The sequence below is a fragment of the Alligator mississippiensis genome, chromosome 1 (genome assembly GCF_030867095.1).
Source record: "Alligator mississippiensis isolate rAllMis1 chromosome 1, rAllMis1, whole genome shotgun sequence".
In the NCBI taxonomy this organism is placed as follows: Eukaryota; Metazoa; Chordata; order Crocodylia; family Alligatoridae; genus Alligator; species Alligator mississippiensis.
Genome location: NC_081824.1, coordinates 123,705,062 through 123,728,063, shown reverse-complemented (window position 1 = coordinate 123,728,063; position 23,002 = coordinate 123,705,062). Strand labels below are relative to the sequence as shown.

General features: G+C 41.5%; 1 protein-coding gene across 1 annotated transcript in view; it reads right to left on the bottom strand.

The window, feature by feature from the left end:
• Positions 1-263: 263 nt before the first annotated feature.
• The window catches only part of AIG1 (androgen induced 1), a 210,369-nt gene continuing 187,630 nt past the window's right edge, over positions 264-23,002 (bottom strand). The window contains exons 4-6 of the mRNA XM_006265734.4: positions 21,440-21,555; positions 5,053-5,216; positions 264-899 (exon numbers count right to left, since the gene is read on the bottom strand). Of these exons, the coding sequence (XP_006265796.1) occupies positions 862-899; positions 5,053-5,216; positions 21,440-21,555 (318 nt within the window). The 3' untranslated portion in view covers positions 264-861. The remainder of the gene's footprint in view (positions 900-5,052; positions 5,217-21,439; positions 21,556-23,002) is intronic.

Here is a 23,002-nt window from a genome sequence, read left to right as displayed (position 1 = left end):
TTCTCTTTGGTACAATGTTAACTGTTATGAATGAAGGTCCCAGGGTCAGGTCTTTTTCAATTCTTTTGTACATGATATTGCTTACATAACACAGCTACTTTTATAGTCAAAGTCACAGGAACCCCCCCCCCCCCCCCCCCCCGGCCCCCAAAACCATAGAATGGAAATAATGCTGTCATTGACAGCTCAACTCACAAAAACTAGAAATAGAATATATATACACAATCAACACATCTTCTCCAAAGCAGTACCCAGAAACAGAATCCTGGGGATACTTTGATCTTTATTTATGTGTTCTTGCATTTAACAAAAGTTCCATCATTTACAGATAGTCTTTAATTGCAATTAATTGATATAACTCTTAGTATTGCCTACCCACTATATACAGTTACATTAAATAATGAAGTTTGATTGGATTCTTTCAGGTAAATTTATGTTGCTATCTTTTAATAAAGCTTTAGAGTGCACTTTGAAATATAAAGGATTATCATATTTACCCAAATCAGGCCAATCTGCTTAACTTCTTTCCAAGCAATACAAAGAATTGACTCATTCTCTCATAATAAATTAAAAGGCATTTACATTGACATAGGTTGTACTACTTGTTGAAAACGTTTTCGAGATAGTATAGATCTTAGAATACACAGCACATGCGAGTATAGGAAAAAGGGGGATTAAAACATGGTTAGTGTTATTAGCTAAAAGTACTTTCTACCTATATAAAAAAACGATGATCCTTGCCCTGAGTACAGGGTCCATATAAACAGCTTGCCAAAAGATTCTTCTCCAAGCCAACCTCTGTTGGTGTTGAGAAATCTTCCATGGAATAACAGGCAATCTCTGCCTGTGGGTATTTAATGCTCAGTCCAATTTAGGCTTTTCTTTTCCTTCTTCTGTACCTGGAAACATACAGAGAACTTTTTATAATACCTGACTGAACAAACATTGATCGTTGACTCAGAGATGTCCTAATACATTAATTCTGCTTTTTTCTTTTGTTGCTGTTGCTTTCCTCTGTCTGTTAGCAACATCCGTCAGATTTTACTTAACCTGCTGAGAAGGAAAAGAACATCTGCACACCTGATATCAGTGTTTGTCTGCTAATGAAGTACATAACCCTTTCTCTCCCAGGACCCTTTTTAGAATTGCAGTATGAAACCCCTGTGGCACAGTCTGCCTCTGACTGCTTCAGGGGAGCGAGGATAACTATCACCTTGAGCTCCCACTGCTTATATATAAACAAAATAGAGTGAATTCTATTATGGCTACCAGTAGCTGAAGCTAAATGGTTACCTTTTAAAAAAAATAGATTTGCAAAACTATAATTGTCTTTAATTCAATAAGCTTTTTTCCTCTCCAGTCTCAGATTTTTAAAAACTCTGTAAGCAGAACTCTCTTTCCCGAAAGCACACAAAGAATCAATTATTGCTAAGAGTTTCTTCCGCCCTTCTCTTTAATGCCCCTTCCTTTCAGTGACAGGTAGCAGGAATATACAGTATATCCTCTTAAGACCTGCCTGTGCAGCAGAACTCCTCTCCCTCTTGTCTGTGCTGAAAGGAGGCTGGGATGGGCAAAAGGGTATATGTATTCTTCTGGAGATAAAAACATCCATCTCTTTCAGGTGCATGTTCCTGGGCAATGATTTGTCATTAGATTCTGGCCAAAGTGGTATTCTTTTGTTCATTTTGTTTCTTTTAAGCAAAGCTCCCTGCCAAACATCTCAACATAGTATAAAAATGTTTCTTTTGGATGCTTGCAGGACTGTTGTAGATTGCAAAAGAAAGGTATCTCAGGACTTATGGAGAACGGGAAGTAATTTTTGAAAGCAAAAGGAAAAGGACACCTGACCATAAATCATATTACAATAAAATCTCTATTATCTGGCATCCCTGAGGTAGGGGGATTGCCGCTTATGGAAAAATTCTGGTTATCTGAAACCCCCTGGCAGGGCTTTCCAGATAATGTGGAGTGGGTGGAAGGTTGGCGGCCACGTGAGGAGTGTGTGTGTGTGGGTGGGGAGTTGCGGCTGCCCGCAGAGTGGCAGCAGTACAGGGTGGTGCGTGGCAGCCACCTCCGCATGCAAAGTTCCCCCCTCCCCCTGTGTCTGGCCGGCCCGTTAATGGAAATTTCATTTAATGGAATTTCTGGTTAGTTAAATGCTGGATAGTGGAGATTTTACTGTACCTGCTAATGGAATACATGCACAAACGGTAGTTCTTTCCATGGGCCATTTTGTAAATGTATCACATTGCTTGCAAGATGGGGATAACAGAAAGGCACCTGCAGAGGTGACTTTACTGAAATAAACAGGGATCCAGGTTTTCCGTTCACCATGGTAAAATGTGGTAACATGCAGATTTTCTCATTTTAAGGAGAAAAACCTGGATTATCTCCTTTAAAGAAGAAAAACATGGGAAATGGTGGGTTCCAGCCTGAAAGGGGCTGGGGGGAGCAGGGGGTGGAAGGCAGCTGGACCCACTTGCTGGTGAGTGAAGGGGGCAGGGGTAGCTCTGATCTTCCAGGACAAAAACCCCCCCAAAATCAAATGCCCAAATGTATAGGTATTTATAATTTATTATAATGATTGAGGTGCTGGTAGGCTTCCAAATTGCTTTAAAATGGTAAATAGATCAATAAAACATTGTGTTCAACTGTTACCTATACATATATATGTACACACACACACATATATATGCGCGCGCGCACACACACACACACACACACACACACACACACACACAGTAAAAGCCACATTATCCGGTAGTTTATAAACCAGTATGCTTCATTAACTGGCATGCCAGTCGACGCGGCAAAAACAAACCAGCACTTCTGGTTTCGCTCCCATGGCCTGGGGCAAAGCAGCCTGCGTGGGGGCCCCCTTCCCTGTCCCCTGGCACACTGATGCCAGGGAGGGGCAGTGGCACGCTGGACGCTGGATGCTGCCATATTTGGTTATCTGGCACCCCCCATTCCCCATGGGTGCCAGATAACAGAGTTTTTGCTCTGTGTGTGTATGTGTGTGTGTATAGTGGTGTTTCATTTTAATCATGGATAAATGCAGTTCTTGGGGGTTTTAATCAGAGAATTTACAATCCTCAATCAGAGAATCTGCTATTTTTAAGCAGAGAAAACCAGGATCCCTGGCAATAAGCAGTAAGTAAACAAATGGATTGAACGTTCCCAGCAATCTAAACACAATAGGGTGGGTTATGTAGGCAAACCAAAAATAATAGGAGAGCCATAGTCAAAGGTTTTAAAACCAAAACAATGGGTTGGCTCCAAAAGAGTACAATTGGCTTAAGAGCCTGCTTTGGAGCCAATCTGGGGTCCCTTGTGTCTTTTGCTGTGAGGAACTTTTCCAGTGGTTTTACGTAAAATGCTTTATTTTTCTTTTTAAAAGAGCCTCTTTCCTTTCTTCTGAAATATTCTGCCGCAGATGTATCAAACAGTTTGGCAGAAAAGTTGGTATCTTCAGGACTGTGGGTAGGCACTGGCCTGTAGAAAGGGCAAATTTTTCCTTGCCTACCATGTTTGTGGTTTAACTTGGAAAAACTAACTACAAATCATTTTGTCAGTAGTGAGGTTTCACTTAATGCACCTCCAGAGGAAAAGGAAAATAAAAAAAAATTGAAACCTTCTCAAGTCAGATTGTTTTAATTTTAAAGTTTGAGAGCTCAAAACCCCCCTTTTAAATACATGGTTTCCAAATATTTTTTTTCCAAACCTTACATGGTGAGCGATCACCATGATTTTATTTTTCTGCTGCTTGCGGTAGGCTAACCATTCGCTTTCACTTACATTTACGTACAGCCCTTTAAACATGGCCGTACAACAGGTGACTCATGGCATTTGCAGGCTGGCAAGTGGTTGCTCCACAAAGGAATTTGGATCAATGTCTCTTAATCACACAGAAGTCAGATCAGAGAGGAGCTTATGGCCTGGGTATTATAGAATTATAGAAAATTATGATTATGGCTAGAACAACCTCTGTTCTCTTGCAGCAGAGAAACAAAGCAGCCAGAGATTCTATTATATATGCTGTGGAAGGCTGGTGGAGATGTTCTTTTAACTACTTATTCATGAAGTTAACATGAACACATGCTTCATCATCACATGATTATATTTTATATTACCTGGGACTTGTATAAAGTGAACCCTTCTTCCTTGTGGCAGGCTTGTTCTTTAAAGCATCTTTCCTGCACTACTGGAAGATGAGGCAAATGCCAAGAAGGCATTGAAGGGATTGGGTTGATATCTATGAAGGGTTTGGGTTGAGAAAATAGGTGCCTGATACCCAGACTCTAACAATGGATAAGCAGCAGATGGAGCCCACACAGCAACAGTTTTGAACCTCTTGTTTCAACATTGTACCTGGAGTTTAATTCTTCATATTGTATTTTATGTAGAGAATTACAGCATTGTAGCTACTTCACTCTGACTTACCGAAGGGGAGTAAACCATGAGGATGAGTTAAGCAGGATGTACTTTTAAGTTTTTCCTTACTACTACAGTGATTAGTAGTTTGAGTGAAGTAGATTGATATTATTTGTGCAGAATTAATCAACAGCAAGTTTATCTGTTATACCTTTTATATGGCCTGTTTAATATGGATATGCTTAATTTATTTGAGTAAATTGATTTATAAACAGAAGAAACATTATGCCTGAAAGTATTTTTAAAAAGCACATCTCCCTAATCCTAAGCATATCAGTACAATCATTTCCACAAAATAGCACTTTCTTCTAGCTTGATTTAACTGGTTCATCAGCTAATAAAACCAAGTGGGTTGTAAACCTTTCAGGTAATTGCCAGCGGCTCTTAAATTAGTATTAGATGTTATAAAAATGAATACATATTCATAGCTAATCATGTTCTCTGGCAAGCATTTCATTCATTTGCCTATTTTTAAGAGGAAAAAGAAAAAAGTTACAATGACATTTTCTCATTTCCCTTTTCGGTTTTCTAAAATTCCCATTGACTTCAATGGGATGGGTTCTAGACCCTAAAGAGTAATTCCATCATTTAGTATTCCCCAAAATAATAAATACTTACATTTTTGTGTATCCCAGATGTAATTATTCAGAACCTCTCCCAGCAAGTAGAACACATTAATGATTATGGTGACAGTTGCAAAGAAGATGATTTTGGCACCTGGGCTTATGTATTCCAAGAGAGGGTACACCCAGACTCCTGTTACATGATGAATCCAGCACACCCTAAAATGAAATCAAAAGGAGACAAAAGCAGATATTGTCTTTATGCTGTTTTTGAAAGTAGTTTGAGTTAGAGCATTTATTGACTCCAGCTTATCAATCAGACATGTAGTCTAAAGAACTGGAGGTTGCAATCACATTTTGATCCTCAGGATCACCTTCTAAAACAGGGGTGACAAGAGGAAGAAACAAAACTAGATTTACTGGAATGCTGTTCCCCCTTTTGACCTGAGCCAATTTTCAGATTTTATGGGTTGTTTCAGCGAGAAGGAGAAACTGACAACAGAGTCAGGTATTTCTTTGATGCGGTCCTGTTGGGTTATATAAAGAATGTACAAAGTCCTAAATCACTGAACATAGCAGACAGCTAGGGATAGTATCTTTGCTCCCAATTTTAAACCTCTTTCGTCCAATATTTCATTCAAAGTGTCTTGGTTTTCTTCTCATGGCCTTGTTACTGGGACTCTCTGCATCTGGGGCTTCTTCACTTCTGCTCTGTTTCATTTGGTATGTTTCCACTGCTTCTCTCTCATACAATGTTCCACTAATCAGTGTTTTCTACTAGCCCTGCATTTAGTATATCACTCTCCAATATTACTCTTCTTTGGCCACATAGGGCACCGATAGTGATGATTTGTTGTACGATCGGGCGTTCTATAGCCATGCACTGCCAGATGTGCACAACTGCAAAATGCTTTAAAAATGCCTGATTGCATGACAATCTGAACCGCCATTACATGATGGATCAAATGAAGGCACTCCAAAGCGAAGTGCTTTCAATAAGTCTCAGTGCATGCCGGGAGCAGGGCTGGACTGAAGTGGCGCTGGGACTTACATCTGGGGCTTGCCCAGCCTGTGCTGGAGGGTAGGGTGAGTGAATTGGATCCCCTCAAGATGGCTCCCCCCATCTTGGGGGATCCTGCAAACTGCCATGAGTTACAGCAGGGAGTTGCATATCTTCCAGTGCCCATAGTTCAGCTTCCATAGGTGCATGTGTTGTAGGTGGTGATTCCTACTGCTTCAGCTCCCCTGTTCCAAGAAGGAGCTTGATTATATCTTACATTTATCCTGCTTGAAGGGTAATGATTATGTCTATCAAAGTAAATCAAACTTTGTGCAGCCCCACAATATGGTGCATATAAATGGAACCCAAACAGAGGAGGAAATGTTGGAGGCACTCTCAAATTTCCAGCACTCACTGGCAGCTCAAGTTGCTGGTGTCTTGATCATGCCAAGCTCAACAGTCTCCAAAAAGCATTTTGAGTACATTTTCCTCTGTGCAAAATTTCTTGGTGATGTGTGCTGGTGGATGTTGATCTGCGGGCGTGTTTACATGTGCACAGTAGCTTCACAGTACGGGTGCACGTCTACATGTGTGCGCCTAAACTGCACAATAATTATGGTGACATGCCAACTTGGGTGTAAATTTACTCCCTGCATCATGCTCCCTGAATCATGCAGGGAGCAAATTTATACCTGCTTAGTTACTGTGCAGTAAGGCACATGTAGATGTCTTACTGCGCAGTAATACTGTGTATGTGGACTGACTTAGGAGTAACTTTACTCCCAAGTTGGAGCACACACAGTGTTACTGTGCTTTAACATCTACACATGTAGACACTGATCTAAAAACTGCTTACTGCACAGTAACTTGCTGCACAGTAAGTTCATGAGCAGTTAATGCATGTGTAGACACACCCTGTATTCCCTAAATAAGGAGTCTACATTGGCTTTCTGAGATGGTAAGTGTAATGTCAGAAAACAGTTGAAAAGGTCAGCATACTCTTTCCCCTCACCAAGTGACAGAATCAGTGACTGCCAGCCAGGGATAAATGGAACCATCTGGCAAACATCAGAGCACCATCACAAGGGCAGTCTCTCAGATGGGCCACTGGGGAAAAAAGACAGTCAAAGGCAAGACACCACACCCTCTAGCAGAAATCACTGAGCAGTATGTCAGTTGGATGGGAGCACACAGAAGCAGGGTTTGGCTTTGAGGAAAATGTTCTCTAAAAGTGGGAACAAAATTAGGACAGTCATTTGGTGGAAGCCAACAGAAACCAGGTCAGGTCCCAAGAGCAACTTGACTCCCTAGAACATGACATCGATTGGCAACCTACAGCCTGCAGATCTGGCCCACAGCGCCGCTCCATCTCGTGCAGAGCTGGGGGTCTTCAGTGCTGAGCAGCTTTGGTGGCTGGGGGGATGGGGAAAGGGGCTTTGTCCATAGTGTAGCTGGGTAGTGGGGGGACGTGTTAGCAGCAGTAGCAACAGAGCAACAGTTGGGGCCTAGTGCCAGCCCACCTTGTACCTGAGCTGGGTCATTCTGGTCCACTACCCAAAAATGTTGCCAACCTCTGCCCTAGAAGAAAGTAAGTTGGTTCCCTTCTGGCCCTGTAGCTTTAGAGGGTGGCCTATCTAAACTGGGGTGTAGAGAAGCATAAATTTAGAGGAAACTGAATACGCAGGTAGGCTGTCTGTTGTTTTTAAACACTTTATCTAATTCTTTGTTGCATCTGCTAATACACACACTTGTTTTAAGAAGCATTTGGTCATTAAATCGCTGGTCACAGGCTCCTGAATGCGAGAAATGTAGCCATTCCCATAAATGTGGGGAAATGTGAAATCCTCCTCCAATCCCCTAGGTACAAATAAGGGTTGAGGCCTAACACCTGGTAAGGTGCACCAGAAAGGAGTGAGAAATACAATCAGTCCTTTAACCATGGTAATTGCTCTTAGCCATTTGTCTCAGATCTTCCCCCTGTTATATAGGCTTCCCCCTTAAAGATAGATTGATTCTACAGCTGCTACTGGACATTCAGGCTGATGAAGTTACCAAGAGTGCTCCTTATCATTTGTAACTGTAATATTTTTTTTTCAGCTGCAGACCTCATCAATCTCCCCACAAGGCCTGTACCAGTATTTTGGAACAGTTTTCTGGCTTCATAAGCCTCTGAATTGGTTTGTCAAAATGATAGTGTCATGATACTCATCCAGTCATGAAACAGAATATTGAACTCTAGCGAACTCTACTGAAAGTCCCTGTGGAGGGGGTTGATGACATAGTATATTATCTTGGTAGAACAGCAGTGCTGTGCTGACTCTTCTGGGGAGGGCTCATATAGGCTCTAGTTCCAAGAAATCTCTTGCAAAAGTTGGGAAAATTCTCACATCTAACTCGGTTATGTACAATTCTATGGCCTGTGCCATGCAGGAGGCCATGCTGGATGATCTAAATGTTGATGATCGTCAGGCCTTAAAAATCTATTAGTCAAAGCTGCAACTGTATGTAGTTATTGTGTTCTCCTGCAGATCATTGTAAAAACTTGGATTATACAGTCAAATCCTGATTTATCAGTGAATTTTCACACTAATTAGCATCTGGCAGTAAGTTAAACAGTGAGGAATCTGTAACTGGCTGTGGATCATATAACTGCCTCTATGAAGGAGTCCACATATGAAAAAGTTTCTCTAGACCTATTTATTACATGTCTTCTGCAGGGGAAAAATGCTAGAATGTACCCATACCAAGGTAAAGGGTTAAGATGTTACAGCTGATCACTTAGTTTCCTTGAAGTAGGGAAGCCGAGTGAAAAAGGAGTAGAATGTATGCCCCCCTCCTGTCTTGCAAAGGCAGGGAACGCCTATAACAATCATTGCTTTTTGTTTTTCAGTCAATTTTCTTTTGTTTTGTGATACTTTTGTGTGCAATAAAACAAGTCCCACGAAAACAGTCTAAAAAGATTCATGTTTGTAACTTCATTTCTCTTCCCTGGTTTGGTGAAACTGTCCAGTAATTTCTGGCACCTTTATAAGAGACTTACTCAAAGGTGTCTTCTATCTGCACCTGTATACGCAAATGACTGGCTCATGAACCAAGTGCTGGTAACATTTACTAGAATACATTTATTTTGAACAGTAGAAATAAAGTCTAAATCCATCCAATGAGTCACTAAAGAATTCCTGTATGTCATCTCTGCCTTGCTAATGCATATCCTCGCCTACATTTTATAGGTTCTATTCTTTGCTGGCCAAAGCAGAAATCCCTTTATTTGTTTAGTAATACCTATCATGTGATGGATTGCAAATTATGTTTTCAATTTAGTCTGTCCCTGGAGCAACAACACAGATTCAGTAATAGGAACTAATCTGATAAGAAGAAAATTAAGCAAGTGCCACTTAGGAGGTAAAGTTCAAAAGCACACCTGGCTAGGCAGCCTGACCTCATTTAAAATCAGCCACACAGCTGAGCTTACTACACCTGGAAGTACTAATGTTATACTTCTTTCCACTCAGCAGTGACACAGTGAGCATTTCTGCATTGTCTATACCACAAATGTGAACAGCAAAAGTAGGACTGCTGCCATGGAAACATTACCTGATGCCCTTTGTTAGTGAGTTCATTCCTACTTGAATACAAGCTAACTCAATCCTGCAGAATAACGGGCTGATCAAGTATAGGCATAAAGCTTCCATACAAGACTACTGATTATTAACGTTAATGAATGTCTTTGACATTGCAATTCTAGTAGTCATTATTCTTGTCCAACCTCATTATTAGATAAGCACAGGGGAGCATGCATTAAGATACATTTTGGAGTGCAGCGCTACAGCCAATTTAAGACCCTGCTTATTGTACAGGTTCTACAAAAAATTTACTAGTTTAAATAAAAATATACTCAAGTAAACTGAACCTGTGCAGCTATAGGGCTGGGAAAAGCAGGGGAGGGTGATCAGAGGCAGGGGGCACTACGTGTATGTGCACATGCACATGGTAGCCAAGCAGCGGTGGAGAGTAGCTCCTGCACCCAGTGAGGCATGGCAGTGGTGGCAGCATGGAGTTGTGCCCCCTGCTGCAGAGCAGGCAGGGAGCACCTTAGCTTGGTGGCCATGGTAGTTTGGCACTCCCTCCCACACTGAGTCCTGCCCTCTGGGCTGCAAAACCCCCAGGGGAGGGCAGCAAGGAGGGCAGCTCCAAGCTCACAGCAGGAAGCCCATGTCCTTCCCCCGCCTCCCTTGCACAGGCTCCACTCCAGCCACGCTGCCTGCAGGGGAAGGGATGTGTGGAATCAGGCTCCATGTTCCTCTCTGGCCACAGCAGCTGCTGCCTTTTGTGGGGCAGCAACTGGGGCTTGGGCACTGCTGGGGGGGATAGAGGGCTGTGAGCCCTTGCCTTGGGGCACCTGGGGGAGTGCAGGGCTTCAGGTTGGGAAGTGAGGGTCACTGGCAGGGACCAGGGAGCTGTGAGTCAGTAGTGAGGGGCACCAGCAGGACCAGGGGGTGTGAGTGAGGGGTACCTGGGAGGAGTGGGGGAATGCAGTTTGGGAGTGAGGGGCTATGCTGAGGAAATGGGGTTATAAATGGGTTATGCTGTGGAAAAGTTTGGGAAGCACTGATCTAACCTCTTAGCAAAATTACCTAGTCAACCCTAACAATACAAGATATAACATTCTAATCTGCCACAGATAAAGCTGGTGAACTCTGGTGGCCTATGTCCTGATGCTTCAAAGGTTGTTAAAAATATGCCCAAGAGATCCCAGGAAGAGGGCCATGCCCCCCTTGTGCTTTTACAGAAGAAGGCAAAACAGCCCTTACGAATCTGATCATGGCATAAAATTCTTTCCTGACCCCAAACATGGCAATTGGTGTGACCACGAGCAGAGGGGCAAGACTGTCTCATCAGGAGCCTCTGGCTTTTTTAGGTCTCAGCAAAATCATTGGCACATCACAGACAAAATCCCCATATTTGGCTGCAGCCAACATCCAGTGCCTCTGAGGGAGGCTTTATAGCCGCCTGACAAATGTAGCAGCAGGAGGGGAAAAATCCTTCTTGGCCCATGCTGCAACCAGTAAAGCTGAGAAGCACGGGAAATACCCATAGGGGAGTACAGGCATAGCTATTCCTAGATCATCTCTGACCAACCTCCTCTTGAATTCTTTGAGTAATAGAGATTGCACAACTTCCCTAGGCAGTCTACACCACTGCCTCACTGTTCTAACAATGAAGAACTTTTTCCTGATATCCAAGTTAAACCTACTTTGCTGAAACTTCAAACTATTGGTCTGTGTCCTACTCTCTGAAGCAAGAGCAAAAAGGTGTTTTCTGTCTTCTGTATGGTGGACATACTATGGTGAATATGCTTTGCTGCAGAGCTGGGGACATTAATAGCTTATTGATGGAGGACTTTAGTCTTCTGAACGTTAAGCGTCAGTCCCGTTTTCTTGTATACCTCAGTATAGATGTTGATGATTGCCTGAATGTCTGCTTCTGAGTGAGCACACACTACAGCATCATCATTATATGGAGCTTGATGATTGAGGTTGGGGTGGTCTTGGTTTTGGCTTGGAGTTGGCTGAGATTAAACAGTTTACTATCCATTCGGTAGTTTAGCTCCATGCTGACTGGAAACCTGTTGGTGCTCAGATGTAGCATCATGGTAAGGAATATCAAGACGACTGTTGGAGTGATGATGCAGCCTTACTTAACTCCTGTCTTAACCTCAAAGGGATCTGACAAGCACTGCTTGCCTGCTGTCATGGAGCAGGCAAAGAATGGTGGTGAATTTCAGTGGGCATCCATACTTCAAAAGTATCCTCCACAGCGCTTCTTGGCTGACAGAGTTGAAGGCTTTTGTGGGGTCAAAAAAGGTCATGTAGAAAGGTTTATGTTGTTCCTGGCATTTCTCCTGCAGCTGGTGATCAGTTAAGATCATGTCAATTGTGCCTCTTTATGCCCTAAACCCACATTAAGATTCTAGGAGGAGCTCTTCACCAAGTGGAAGGAGATAACAGTTCAGAAGGGGTCTCTCAATGATCTTTTCTGTGGTGGACAGCAAGGCAATTCTTATGTAATTCAGATTCATGGTGAGACACTGGAGAACGTTGAGTTTTTCCCATGCTTTAGAAACCATCTCTCGCAGAAGGCTGACATCAACGATGACATCCAACATAGCTTCAAATGTGCAAGTGCAGCCTTCAGACACCTGAGGAAATGGGTGTTCAAAGATCACAATATCAGATGCGAAACCAAGCTCATGGTTTATCAAGCAGTTGTGATCCCTACCTTACTATACAGATCTGAAATGTGCAAAACGTACAGGAGACTTATTAAGTAGTTGGAGAAGTACCATCAACACTGCCTGTGAAAGTCCTTTGAATCCAGTGGAAAGACAGATGCACCAACATTAGTGTCCTTTCACAAGCAAACACCATGAGCATTGAGGTGATGATCAGCCGACATCAACTTCGCTGGCTCGGCCGTGTCATCCGGATGTCAGACTCCAGACTCCTGAAGCAAGTCTTATTCTCCTAGCTCAGCCAAGGCATATGCTCAAGAGGATGGCAGAGAAAGCACTTCAGGGGTGTCCTCAAGGCCAACTTGAAAAAAATGCAACACTGACATCAGCTCATGAGAGTCTATCATCCAGGACTGCTCCAAATGGAGGAAGAGTTTGCTGCAAGGATCTCGGTACTTTGAAACCTTATGATAACAAAAGGAGAAAGAAATGCAGGAGCAGCAGAAACAGCGTATCATAGACTGAATCATGAATCCAGAGCCATCCATGCTACACAGAAACGTGTGCTCGAGTTGCAGCAGAGTCTATCGATCTCAGATTGGCCTCATCAGCCATCTTCAGACCCATAGATAACATAATCATGGAAGACAATCATCCTCAACTGCAAGGGACTGTCAAAGAAGAATAGATTCTGAGTATAATCCTGTCATTATAATTGGACATAGACACTTGAAAAAAAGATACATTTCTCAAGATTTTTTTTTCCAAAATGTATGATACTTTTTATTAAAAAGTTTTGTTTTTTTTAAAGTTCAACTACCTGTATGGCAGATTGAACAACATGAACAAGATAAAAAGACTTTTCTCTCTCTTTTTTTTTTGACCAGCTCTACTGGAGGCAAGGGGGGCTTCAAAAAAATAAGTTTGTAGCTACCTTTTAATTCCCTACTGTAATGGACCCTTTATCTATCTCCTGCCAAAGTATGAGACTTCCTGACTGTCATTTTTCTGGCACATGGAATAGCAAACAAGTTTGCTGGAGAAAGTGGAAGATCTGTATCTCTTTCTCTCTATTAGTTTTACAGCTCAGAGAAGTAAATCAATTAATCCAAAGCTTGTGGGTGATCTTACATTCTATACATAGTCTGTCTATTTGACATTCTGAGTGACAGTAATATAGATGATATTTCCTTTAAAACAATGTGGATGAAATGGGATCCTGAGAGATCAATCTACAACTCTATCAACCATGAAATATGCAAGATTTTATTGTGGGAGCATGGTGCAGAGAACAGGTGCTTCTTAGTCGTTCCCACTCTTTCTACAGGATAAAATCCTGTAATATACATATGTGGTCACTGGGATTAGGAGCAAATAGCTGTTTCCCTGTCACACAGGGCTCCTTAGCTGTGTTTATACCTAGAGTACTACATTTAGTTCTGGGCACTCATAAAGGATATACCAGAAATTGGTATCAGACATTCTTGGAGATGTGGAAAATTTCTGTAGGAGGAGAGAGTAGAAAAGGCTGTTTAATTTTAGAGTAGAAATGAAGAAGATGGAACACATTAATAAGTATATCAAAGAATAGTACAGAAAAGGTGAATGGGAGTTCTGATATGTTCTTTCTCACTTTAAGAACAAAGAAACATTCAATGACATGAGAAGGTAAGACATTTAAAACTGATAAAAAAGTTCTCTCTCTACAATACCTAATTAACTTCTTTGCTACAAGGTATCGCTGAAACCAATATTTGCATAGAAACTATACAAATGTAGGGCTGAAGGAGACACAAGTGGTCACCTCATTCATTCCCTTGTTCTGAGGGCAGGACCAAGTCTGCTTAGAAGTTGACATTATTAGACCTTACATTGGTAACCAAAACACCTAATGCTACATTAGTGAGAATAAAAATTATGAGGGCTCTAAGACCTCATATTTCAGAACAGAAGATACTCATGTACTGATAGAGATTGAGGAAGAATTTCCTATATGGCTAGTCATCCATAAACTAACCAGAGGGTTTCTTGCATCTTCCCCTGAAACATGTCACTGGTCACTGTCAGAGACTAGATACTGAACCAGTTGGACTAGTGATGTGATCCACCGGAGCAGTTTTTTGTGACTGCTACTGGATGCTGCTCTTACTAAAAGTAAATCCCTTTCCATATCACCATTACCATTCAGAGAGGGAGATAATCTTGTATCAGGCCAGAGTAAGATATTTTGCATGGTTGCCTTGAAAACTATAGATCTCCAGCTGATTCCAGGGAGCCCACCAGCTCCAAGGCCTTTTTCCTGCCAATTCCTGTTGTTGGCAATGCTCTCCTCAATGGCAGAATGTGGCATGTTTTGTGCAGTGTCATTTCTTGATTTTTCTCAACTTTTGTTTTTTCTATCCACAAGCTATTCCGCAGAACAAGAGAATATTACCCAATGAGAACCATTAAACTGTGGAATGCCTCCCAGAGGAGATGATGGGGTTCATCAACTGAGTCACTCTAGTGAATGAATCATTTGAAGTTGTAGCATAAGGAGCAACCCTGCACATCCAAGGGTGGGAGTACAATGGCCCACAGTAGGTCAATTCTATTTCAGGTTTCTATGACGCAAGGTAAATATAATGACAACAGGAATGTTTTCATCAGGGATATGTTTTTCTTCCTAGTTTTTCTTGCTGATTCTGTGATGAGCCAAATTCAATGGGAATTGCTTGGCTCTTTTACTGGGTACTTTAATATTTCAGTTAGCACACATCCTCTAAACCAGCATATTTATATTATTTAGAAATTTAGGAATTTGAATAATAAATTAAAAAAAAATATCATGGTGGTGTTGGCCTCAGTGATTAAAGAAGGAGGTACTGTGGAGGATAATGAAGAGACAAGTGGGCAGGGAGAAAAGGTCCATTTTAGACATTCTGAGCTTAAGCCAGTGCTTAGATACCCCTAAGGAGATATCAGAGAGAGAAAGATCTTAGTTTGGGCAGACAGATGTATGGAAAACAGGTGAAAAACACAAAGTGGTGATTGGAGAGGGGGAACTCTGTAACAGAGGGATGAGAAGATGAGAGCAGCGTTTGATGAATGGCTCTTTTCGTGACTGGGAGAACTGAAGCAGAGCTGTTACAGCCAAGGAGCTGGCCATGGAAGATAGAATCACTGGCCTCATTTAAACAAGACACTGATGGCACGGTAGCTCATTACTGCTGCACAGCAGCATTACATGGCAGAAAGTGTGATGTGACGCTACTGTGCAGTAGTAACGAGTTACTGTGCAGTCAGCGTTACCTAAAAGCCATTTGGCGACACTACTGTGCAGTAACTTTGGTTACTGTGCAGTCATTTAGTACTTATATAAACAAGTACTAAATAACTGTACTTGTTTATACAGTACTAAATGACTGTGCAGTAATGACTGTGCAGTCAGTGTCTTGTGTAGACGCAGCCACTGAGTATTGAAAATTGTAAGGACTGGGAGAGAGAAAGAGAGAGAGAGAGAGAGAGAGAGAAAGTGAGAGTGAGCTAGGGAGAGCTGGGAACAGAAATCAGAGAGGAAGGTTGATGGGGAGGAGCAGGCTGAGTGATAAATGACAGTGATACAGGTTGGGAAAGAAGTTAGATGAGTCCTATGATAAATGATACATCAGAACTCCCATTCACCTTTTTTATACTATTCTTTGATATACTTATTAATGTGTTCCATCTTCTTCAGTTCTAGAGGCATAACTAGCCCCATTTGATGCCCTGGACAGAGAAGTGCTGCTGTGTGCCGGAGAGTGCAGCGGTAGGGATTGCTGCACTGCTTGGTGGCCCTTCTAAATCAGTGCACAGGCTCAGTGTTTTATTACTCTTCTTAAAGAAGTCACAGCATGTACAGACTTTAGCTTTCCCAGGAGAAACTATCCTGGGAGTGATTTAACCCTGGTTGTTCCTAGGTTATTGTTCTCCTGGAGCTGCTGTTTTTACTCCAGGAGAAAAAGCCTGAACACCTGTTCATTTATGGTTTCTCCTGGGAGAGCAGCAAGTCTCCCAGGAGAAATTGATGTCAGTCTGAGTCTAAAGAGTATTTTCCTAGCCCATCACTTTGACCAGACCATCTGTTTCTTTTAATCTTTCCACTGACTCCCCCGCCTTCTTCCCCTCAAAAGAAACTGCTTATTTTTACTTTCAAGGCTGTTTATGGCCTAAACCCACTCTATTTATTATTTTCGTTCAATAAGGCAAGGTCAGTTCCTGCCTCTGCTCAATCACAATGTTTCATTGTGACTTTCATTGTTAGATCACCTAACAAGCACCTTTGTGCTTTTTCCTATGCTGCCTCTCACCTGTAGGAAGAACTCACAAAACTACTTCAGTATCCTCCTTCAAAACCCTATTTAAAATGATTCTTTGTCATGATCCCTACTAAGAAAGCTTGACAACACTTAGGCCACTGGTGTCCTGAAGCCCTTGCCCAAATACTAATCAGTATTCTATTATTGTTTTCTTGTACTTCCTTGTCTATCTAAAGCAGGGATGTCAGAAACTGGGCTCACAGAAGCGTTTCACCAGTGTAACTCTAGAGTAGCTAGGAGTTTTGGGATGAGGCCCATTGCTACATTTCCAGCTACAGAGCCCCATTGGCAATGCATATCAGTGGTGAAGTGAGCAACAGCTGCGTTAACTCCCACACCACTGATGCTGCCAGGTTTGGACCCAGTGATCTAAAACTATCACTTCTCTTGTCTTATACATAGCTTGTAAACTCTTCAGAACAGAAACCATTTGGGTGTTTTGTATTTGTACAAGGGGTAGCAAAATGGAGTCCTGGTCCATGACTGGGGGGGGGGGGGGGGGTCCTATGTCTATAGTAATGTGAAGAAGAAGAAGAAGAATACAAGTTATCTGTGGAAAAGATTGGAAAAATAAATATACTTTCAGTATATGAGTATACATTACAGGAGGCTCAGTATATGAGCCTAATACATTAACAGGAGGCTCTGTGGATGCATGTGTGTGTGCGCGTGCCTGCGTGCAATGTGGTGCATGAAAACATGTAGGATATCTATGGTAACAGAAAGTCAATTCAGATTTTCCTTTTCATCATCAGAAGCAGCTTGATGCCTATCTGACTGGGGTCATTTGAGCCCAGTTTTCCTCCTGCCCAGGCAGGGGGTCGGACTTGAAGATCTACAAGGTCCCTTCCGAACCTACTTCTATGATTCTATGAACTGTTTAAGAAGACTGAGCATAGATGGATTTACTACCACCCTCCCAAATTGCCCAGGAGTTTTTATTTTTCCTTAAAAGCACGTAGTGATCACACAATGTACTACACTATTTTAACTCTCCATCTTCCCTTCATCAAATGAACAGACCTCCCTAAAGTCACCTAAAAGGAAATTGCATTCTAAATGGGATTTCTGATGTAACTGCACTGCCTGAATTATTTTATGAAGTAACAAAAGAATGGATCAAATTCAGCCCCAGCATATGTAGGTGTAACTCCCCTTCTTATCCACGTGGGACCAAGAATGATCAGGTATTTTGTTCCCAGACCAAAGAAGTGGAGTTGGATTCTTGGGAATGGACATTTAATATCACACACAGCTCAGGGCAAAAGGAACAAAAAGCTCTTTGAACTACACCTATTTGTATTTTTAGGGACACATCTGGCTCAAATGTTAGTTCCCACATGATCATTGTTGCAAAACATTTCTGGCTGTTTTATTTACATTGACAATCAACCACCTAGACCCACTGGCAGTGTTTTTTGGTAGCACTGGCATAGTTGTGAATTTTCTCAATATTAAACAGATTAAACAATCCATTAAAAATGATGACCTTTTCAAGCTCATTCTAAATCAAGCAAATTGGCCTTTACCACATCATCCCCTGGCCTTTAGCCTGAAAAATCCATATAAGGTGTACAGCTGGCAACACAAGGGCTGTTGTGCCCAGGGCAAATGTGAACGAATGCAATGCCTGGGTATCAGAAAGTTTAATTAAAGTGCTAGGGTTAGCTTCTGCAGACAGGGGAAAAGTGAGCCTTAGCCATTTAAGTGCTTGCTTTGGTGGAAAACAAAGACAGAGAGCCTCACAGTTTTCGAGGAGACATGAACCTGTGCATAATTCTTAGTGAGCACTAAGTAACTTAGTCACATGCTCCTGTCTTTGGCTTTGCTTGTTACTCATGTAATTGCATATTTCTTCAATCAATAAAGTATCTATTATAAAGCACCCATGCCAGCATCTGGGTTAAATGACCCACATGAAAACTAACCAATATTCTTTTTCCTTCAAAGAAAGCTTTGTAGTGGGCCACAGACTATTTCAGGCAAAGATGGGGACTACAGAATTTGAGTGCAGAGCACAGAGCCCATTTTGCCAGCCACGCTCTCTGATTTGTACTGAAGCAGCTCTGGCTTCAGTGTGCCTCTTGATTGCAAAAGTGGCTGGGTGGCACAGGAAGAAAGTCTCTCAGGCTGATAACAAGCTTTGTAAGTTAAAAATAACATGACAAGGCCTACTCAGAAATTCACAGACAGTCAAACCAGGTCAGAGGGTAATGGTGTTATGCCCTGGTAAGCAAGAGACACTTCTTAAGGAGCATGGTGTTCCTTTCTCCATTTATTCAGTTTTCCAGGGGGAGGTTCAGATAGAATGCATTACACTAACCTTCAAGTGACAAATGGATGGATCATGGTAGCAAGAGCCATATCTGGATTAAATGACTACAGCCACCTGAAATGAATGAAAGCACTCCTTCTCAGCACTTCTATGCAGTCACTTAACAGCATCTGGGAATGCAAGCAAGGCTCTATTTAGGAGATCTAGTTAAAATGAACAGGCATACCTTCAATAAAAGGGGCCAATATAACCCTTGCCATAATTTCTGGCTGCTTCCTCCAGTCTTCTATCCTCTCTTCAATTTGGATTGAGTTAAAACCACCAAGCCCTGATCTTCATTCCAGTAAAGCCTTCAATAGCATTTGCTGCCTTGGACACTTGAGAGGCATACAACTACTGCTTACCAGCTGGCTGGTGGCACACCTCAGGACATGCTTCCTCACAAAGCCTCCCAGCAGACCATTACAGATGATAAACAGGAGGAGAAACAAAATGCAACTCTGCAGAATCCCACAGGAGTGTCCTTAGAGAGGATGAGCAATTGCCTCAACTCACCCTGTGGGAATGCTCATCAAGGAAGAAATGGGACCACGTGAGAGCCACCCTAGCCACTCCTGGCAGGTAAGCCATGAACACCTCATGATCAATAATACTGAGAATAGCTGCTAGGAAGGAGTGATGTAATGGCAAATTTCTCTCCTTATGCAGACTCAGTTTCTCCCTGTGTTTTATGTCCAGATCATCTCCTTTTGAGAAGCAGGAGGCAGATGCCCATCCTTTGGCAACATTAAACCCTCTGTACTGTTCTTGTTGTTTGAAATAAGCTGAGCAGTGTTTCGGATGCATGTGCGCTGTGCTATTATAGTATTTATACTTCCAAACGTAATGACAACAACTGATATAAAGTGTGTGATGTGATGGTGTAGTAACTTCAAGACCACCCCTAGCAGCTTGAGTCAGCATCAATTTATGTTTGGAAGTCACTGGAGGGGAAAAACAAACATTTGGAACAATTCTCTTCATACTGATTTCGTAACATCGGCTTAAAAAGATGTTAAGATACCAATTGATTTTATTTCTTCTTACAAAACTGGATTGTTTCAACTTTTCCATTCCTGAAGAAAAATTTTCCATTGCATGACTTTTAATAAAGACAAACTGCCATGCTAGATCAAAACATTGGTCCAATAAGTCTTGTATCCTGCCCCTCTGTACCATTTCAAAGATAAAACATATCCCTTATAACCTAGCCAGTTGCACTTTATTGCATGGAGGTGAAAAAAGTTCTTCCTTTCTTATGGTGCAATCATATTATGCTCTTATGCTTGAGATGCAATTAACCTTATTTTATCAAGCACAATTACAAAGGTTATTCTTGGTCAAAAAATTAAGCAAATTAAGCAAAAATTAGCTATTTTTATAGTTACCCATGGCATGTGACTCAGACCTCCTGGAGCAGTGAATTCCTTTTCAGCTTTCATTTTGGCTGTGGTATGACTATTCAGTATGTGTGAATATGCGTATGTGTATGTGTGAATATGTGTGAATATGTAGAGCATTCTTTCTTTCCCCAGCCGGTAGGGGCAGACAATGGTGTAGAAGTCACACTTCCTGGCCTGTTGTGTTTTTCTATAGTAATCCCCTTGGTTGCTGGATAAAGCAGCATTTTGTAGTTTGGAAAGAGCTGTATCCAGTTTTTCATTCTACCATAGGAAAAGACAGATGTGCTTCTGAAGAATTGTAAAGGATGGGGTCACAATGGACCACCAGAAGGGATATATGTATATTCTGACCCTTCCTTCAGAGGCTTTACAGCATAGCAACCTTTCTCTGTGGTAGAATATAGGGAGTATGTGTGCATGCAACACACACTCACACAAACACACACACACACACACACACAGACGTATATACAAAATATAGTATGGAAGAAGCTTGTTATTAAAACAAAGGTTTTAATGAAAAAACTGAAATGCCAGAAGGACTAAAAAAGGCATTGTGAAAACAAAGTCAATGAATACAATGTTCTGTCAGATAAGGCAGACATTTGAATGGGAACGTGGTCATAAAAGTAGAGGTCAGTGTTGCTAATGAAAGGTCATTTTTAAAATTTAGTTTCCCCCAAAATATTTGCATATATCAAAATAAATTGCAAGTTGTTTGTAATAATTCTGTAATCAATTTAATAGCAAGAAGCCAGGAACTGAAATCTATGTTCTATCTTTTCTGGTGGAGCTTAAAATGTTGTTGCAGGAAATCATTTGACTACTCTCAATTTAGTTTGATAGAACAAAAAACCCTAAGCAATAAAATCAGGGTCCAAGAAAAACATTTATCTTGAAAAAAGATTGAAAAATGTAGCCTTGGAAAGACCACTGCTTACATGGGATTGTTCAACAAATTCCTGTTGTGTGAGGTTTGGCATATACTTTCTAAAAATATAAGCATCTGGGGAAACCAGACAAAGCCCAGGTCTTGGACCAAACGAAGCATGCAGTGTGAATCTGTTAGTGATTATATCCATAATGAAATATGTGCCCAAATTTAGCAGTACAAAACCCCAATACAATATGAAAACACAGCATGTACAGTCCTTACCATAAAATATAGCCAATGGAGAAGGTGCATACTGCAGCCAGTCCACTGCTCCTGCTGGGATACTGATGATGTGCTGTTCTCATCTCGATTAATACAAAGGGCAAAACTGTTGTATGCTAAAAAAACAAAACAACAGGAAAAAGGCAGGTGATACAAATGATTCTCACTGCATTTCAGCACTTGCTCTACAACAGAAAACCTAACAGGAAAGATTTCTGGCAAGAAAATTAAATTTAGAGATAAACTCTTTGTGGGTATGAGAAGAAGCAAAACTGTGAGCTTAGAAAGCAGATCAATAACCCCTTCTTAAATCTGTCTCTTTGATAGTTAATTGCTGAGGGCAGAGTTGGAAGAAGCAGAGAGAACATACATTTTATTTTGCCTTCAAACTGCATGGACGGATTATTTTGAAATTAAGGGTCAGAACCCAGAATTATGGGACCTGGGTTTTGCTTCTGGTATTGCACAGTTGTTGTGTGTGCCCATTGCATTGTTAGGCTTTTAGGACCTGAATTTCAGAGGTTGTGAGCAGCAGCAGAGCTGCATGGGATTAGCATTTTTGAAAATTAGCCTTAAGCATGTCTCAGTCTGAGGAAATGTCAACCCAAGTATCTCTGTTTTTCAGTCACACCACCTGAGAAATGGGAACAATATCCTCCTTGCAGATGTATCGTAAGTCTCCATTTGTTAATCTTTGGAAGAAAAGATGTTTTTAGATCTTCATGTGAAGGGCACTAAAACCACTGCTCTAAGAACATATATGAGTCACCTGCCTTTATTTAGAGGGGGAAAAAATCCTTATTTTTTTCATGTCTCCTTGGGTTGCACCTTTTAAAAAGGTCTCCTCATCCAATCAACATCAGAGTGAAAAAGTGCATTCCTTTGCCTTTCCACCGAACCTCCTGTCTAAGTGTCCACACAAGTCCACCAGCCCATTGGCCAGTGTAGTCAAGGCATAGCAGTTTTAGTGGCCAACAGTACACAAGGGAAGCGTGAGGCTAGCATCATGTCAGGCCATTTTGACTCCATAGTCTGAACTAATTTACAGTTGGGCTAATTTGGGGGCAGCCTCTGGGTCCTGAGCAGATCAGATTTTAAATTCATGCTTTGAGCTGTAGAAAAATGCTTTAACATATATTGCAGGGCAGATTTGGGGGCAAGTTATCAACTTGTGTGACACCCTTGACTTTAATGGAGTTTATATCAGCTGAGGATTTGTCCCTTGCCAAGAATCTGCACATGAATCTCCCACTGAGCTCAGTGAAAGGTTGCAAAGTGAAAAGATTTCAGGGGCAGTCTACATCAGAAACCAGTTTCTATCTTTTCTCACTAGTGGCTCAGCAATTGGGTAAGTATGATATTGTCTATGTACACATTCTGCCATTGGATATTTATATGCAGCTTTTGTTGGTTGACCTCCATGGAAGAGGCAGATTGAACGCTGAATTTGAAATTTAATAGTCACAAAGTAAACTCAATCTTAACCCTAGGTTTAAAGTAGGAAGGACACATCTTAGAAATATCTTTTGGGGAAACAGACCTAATTGAGATAAAATAGAACAG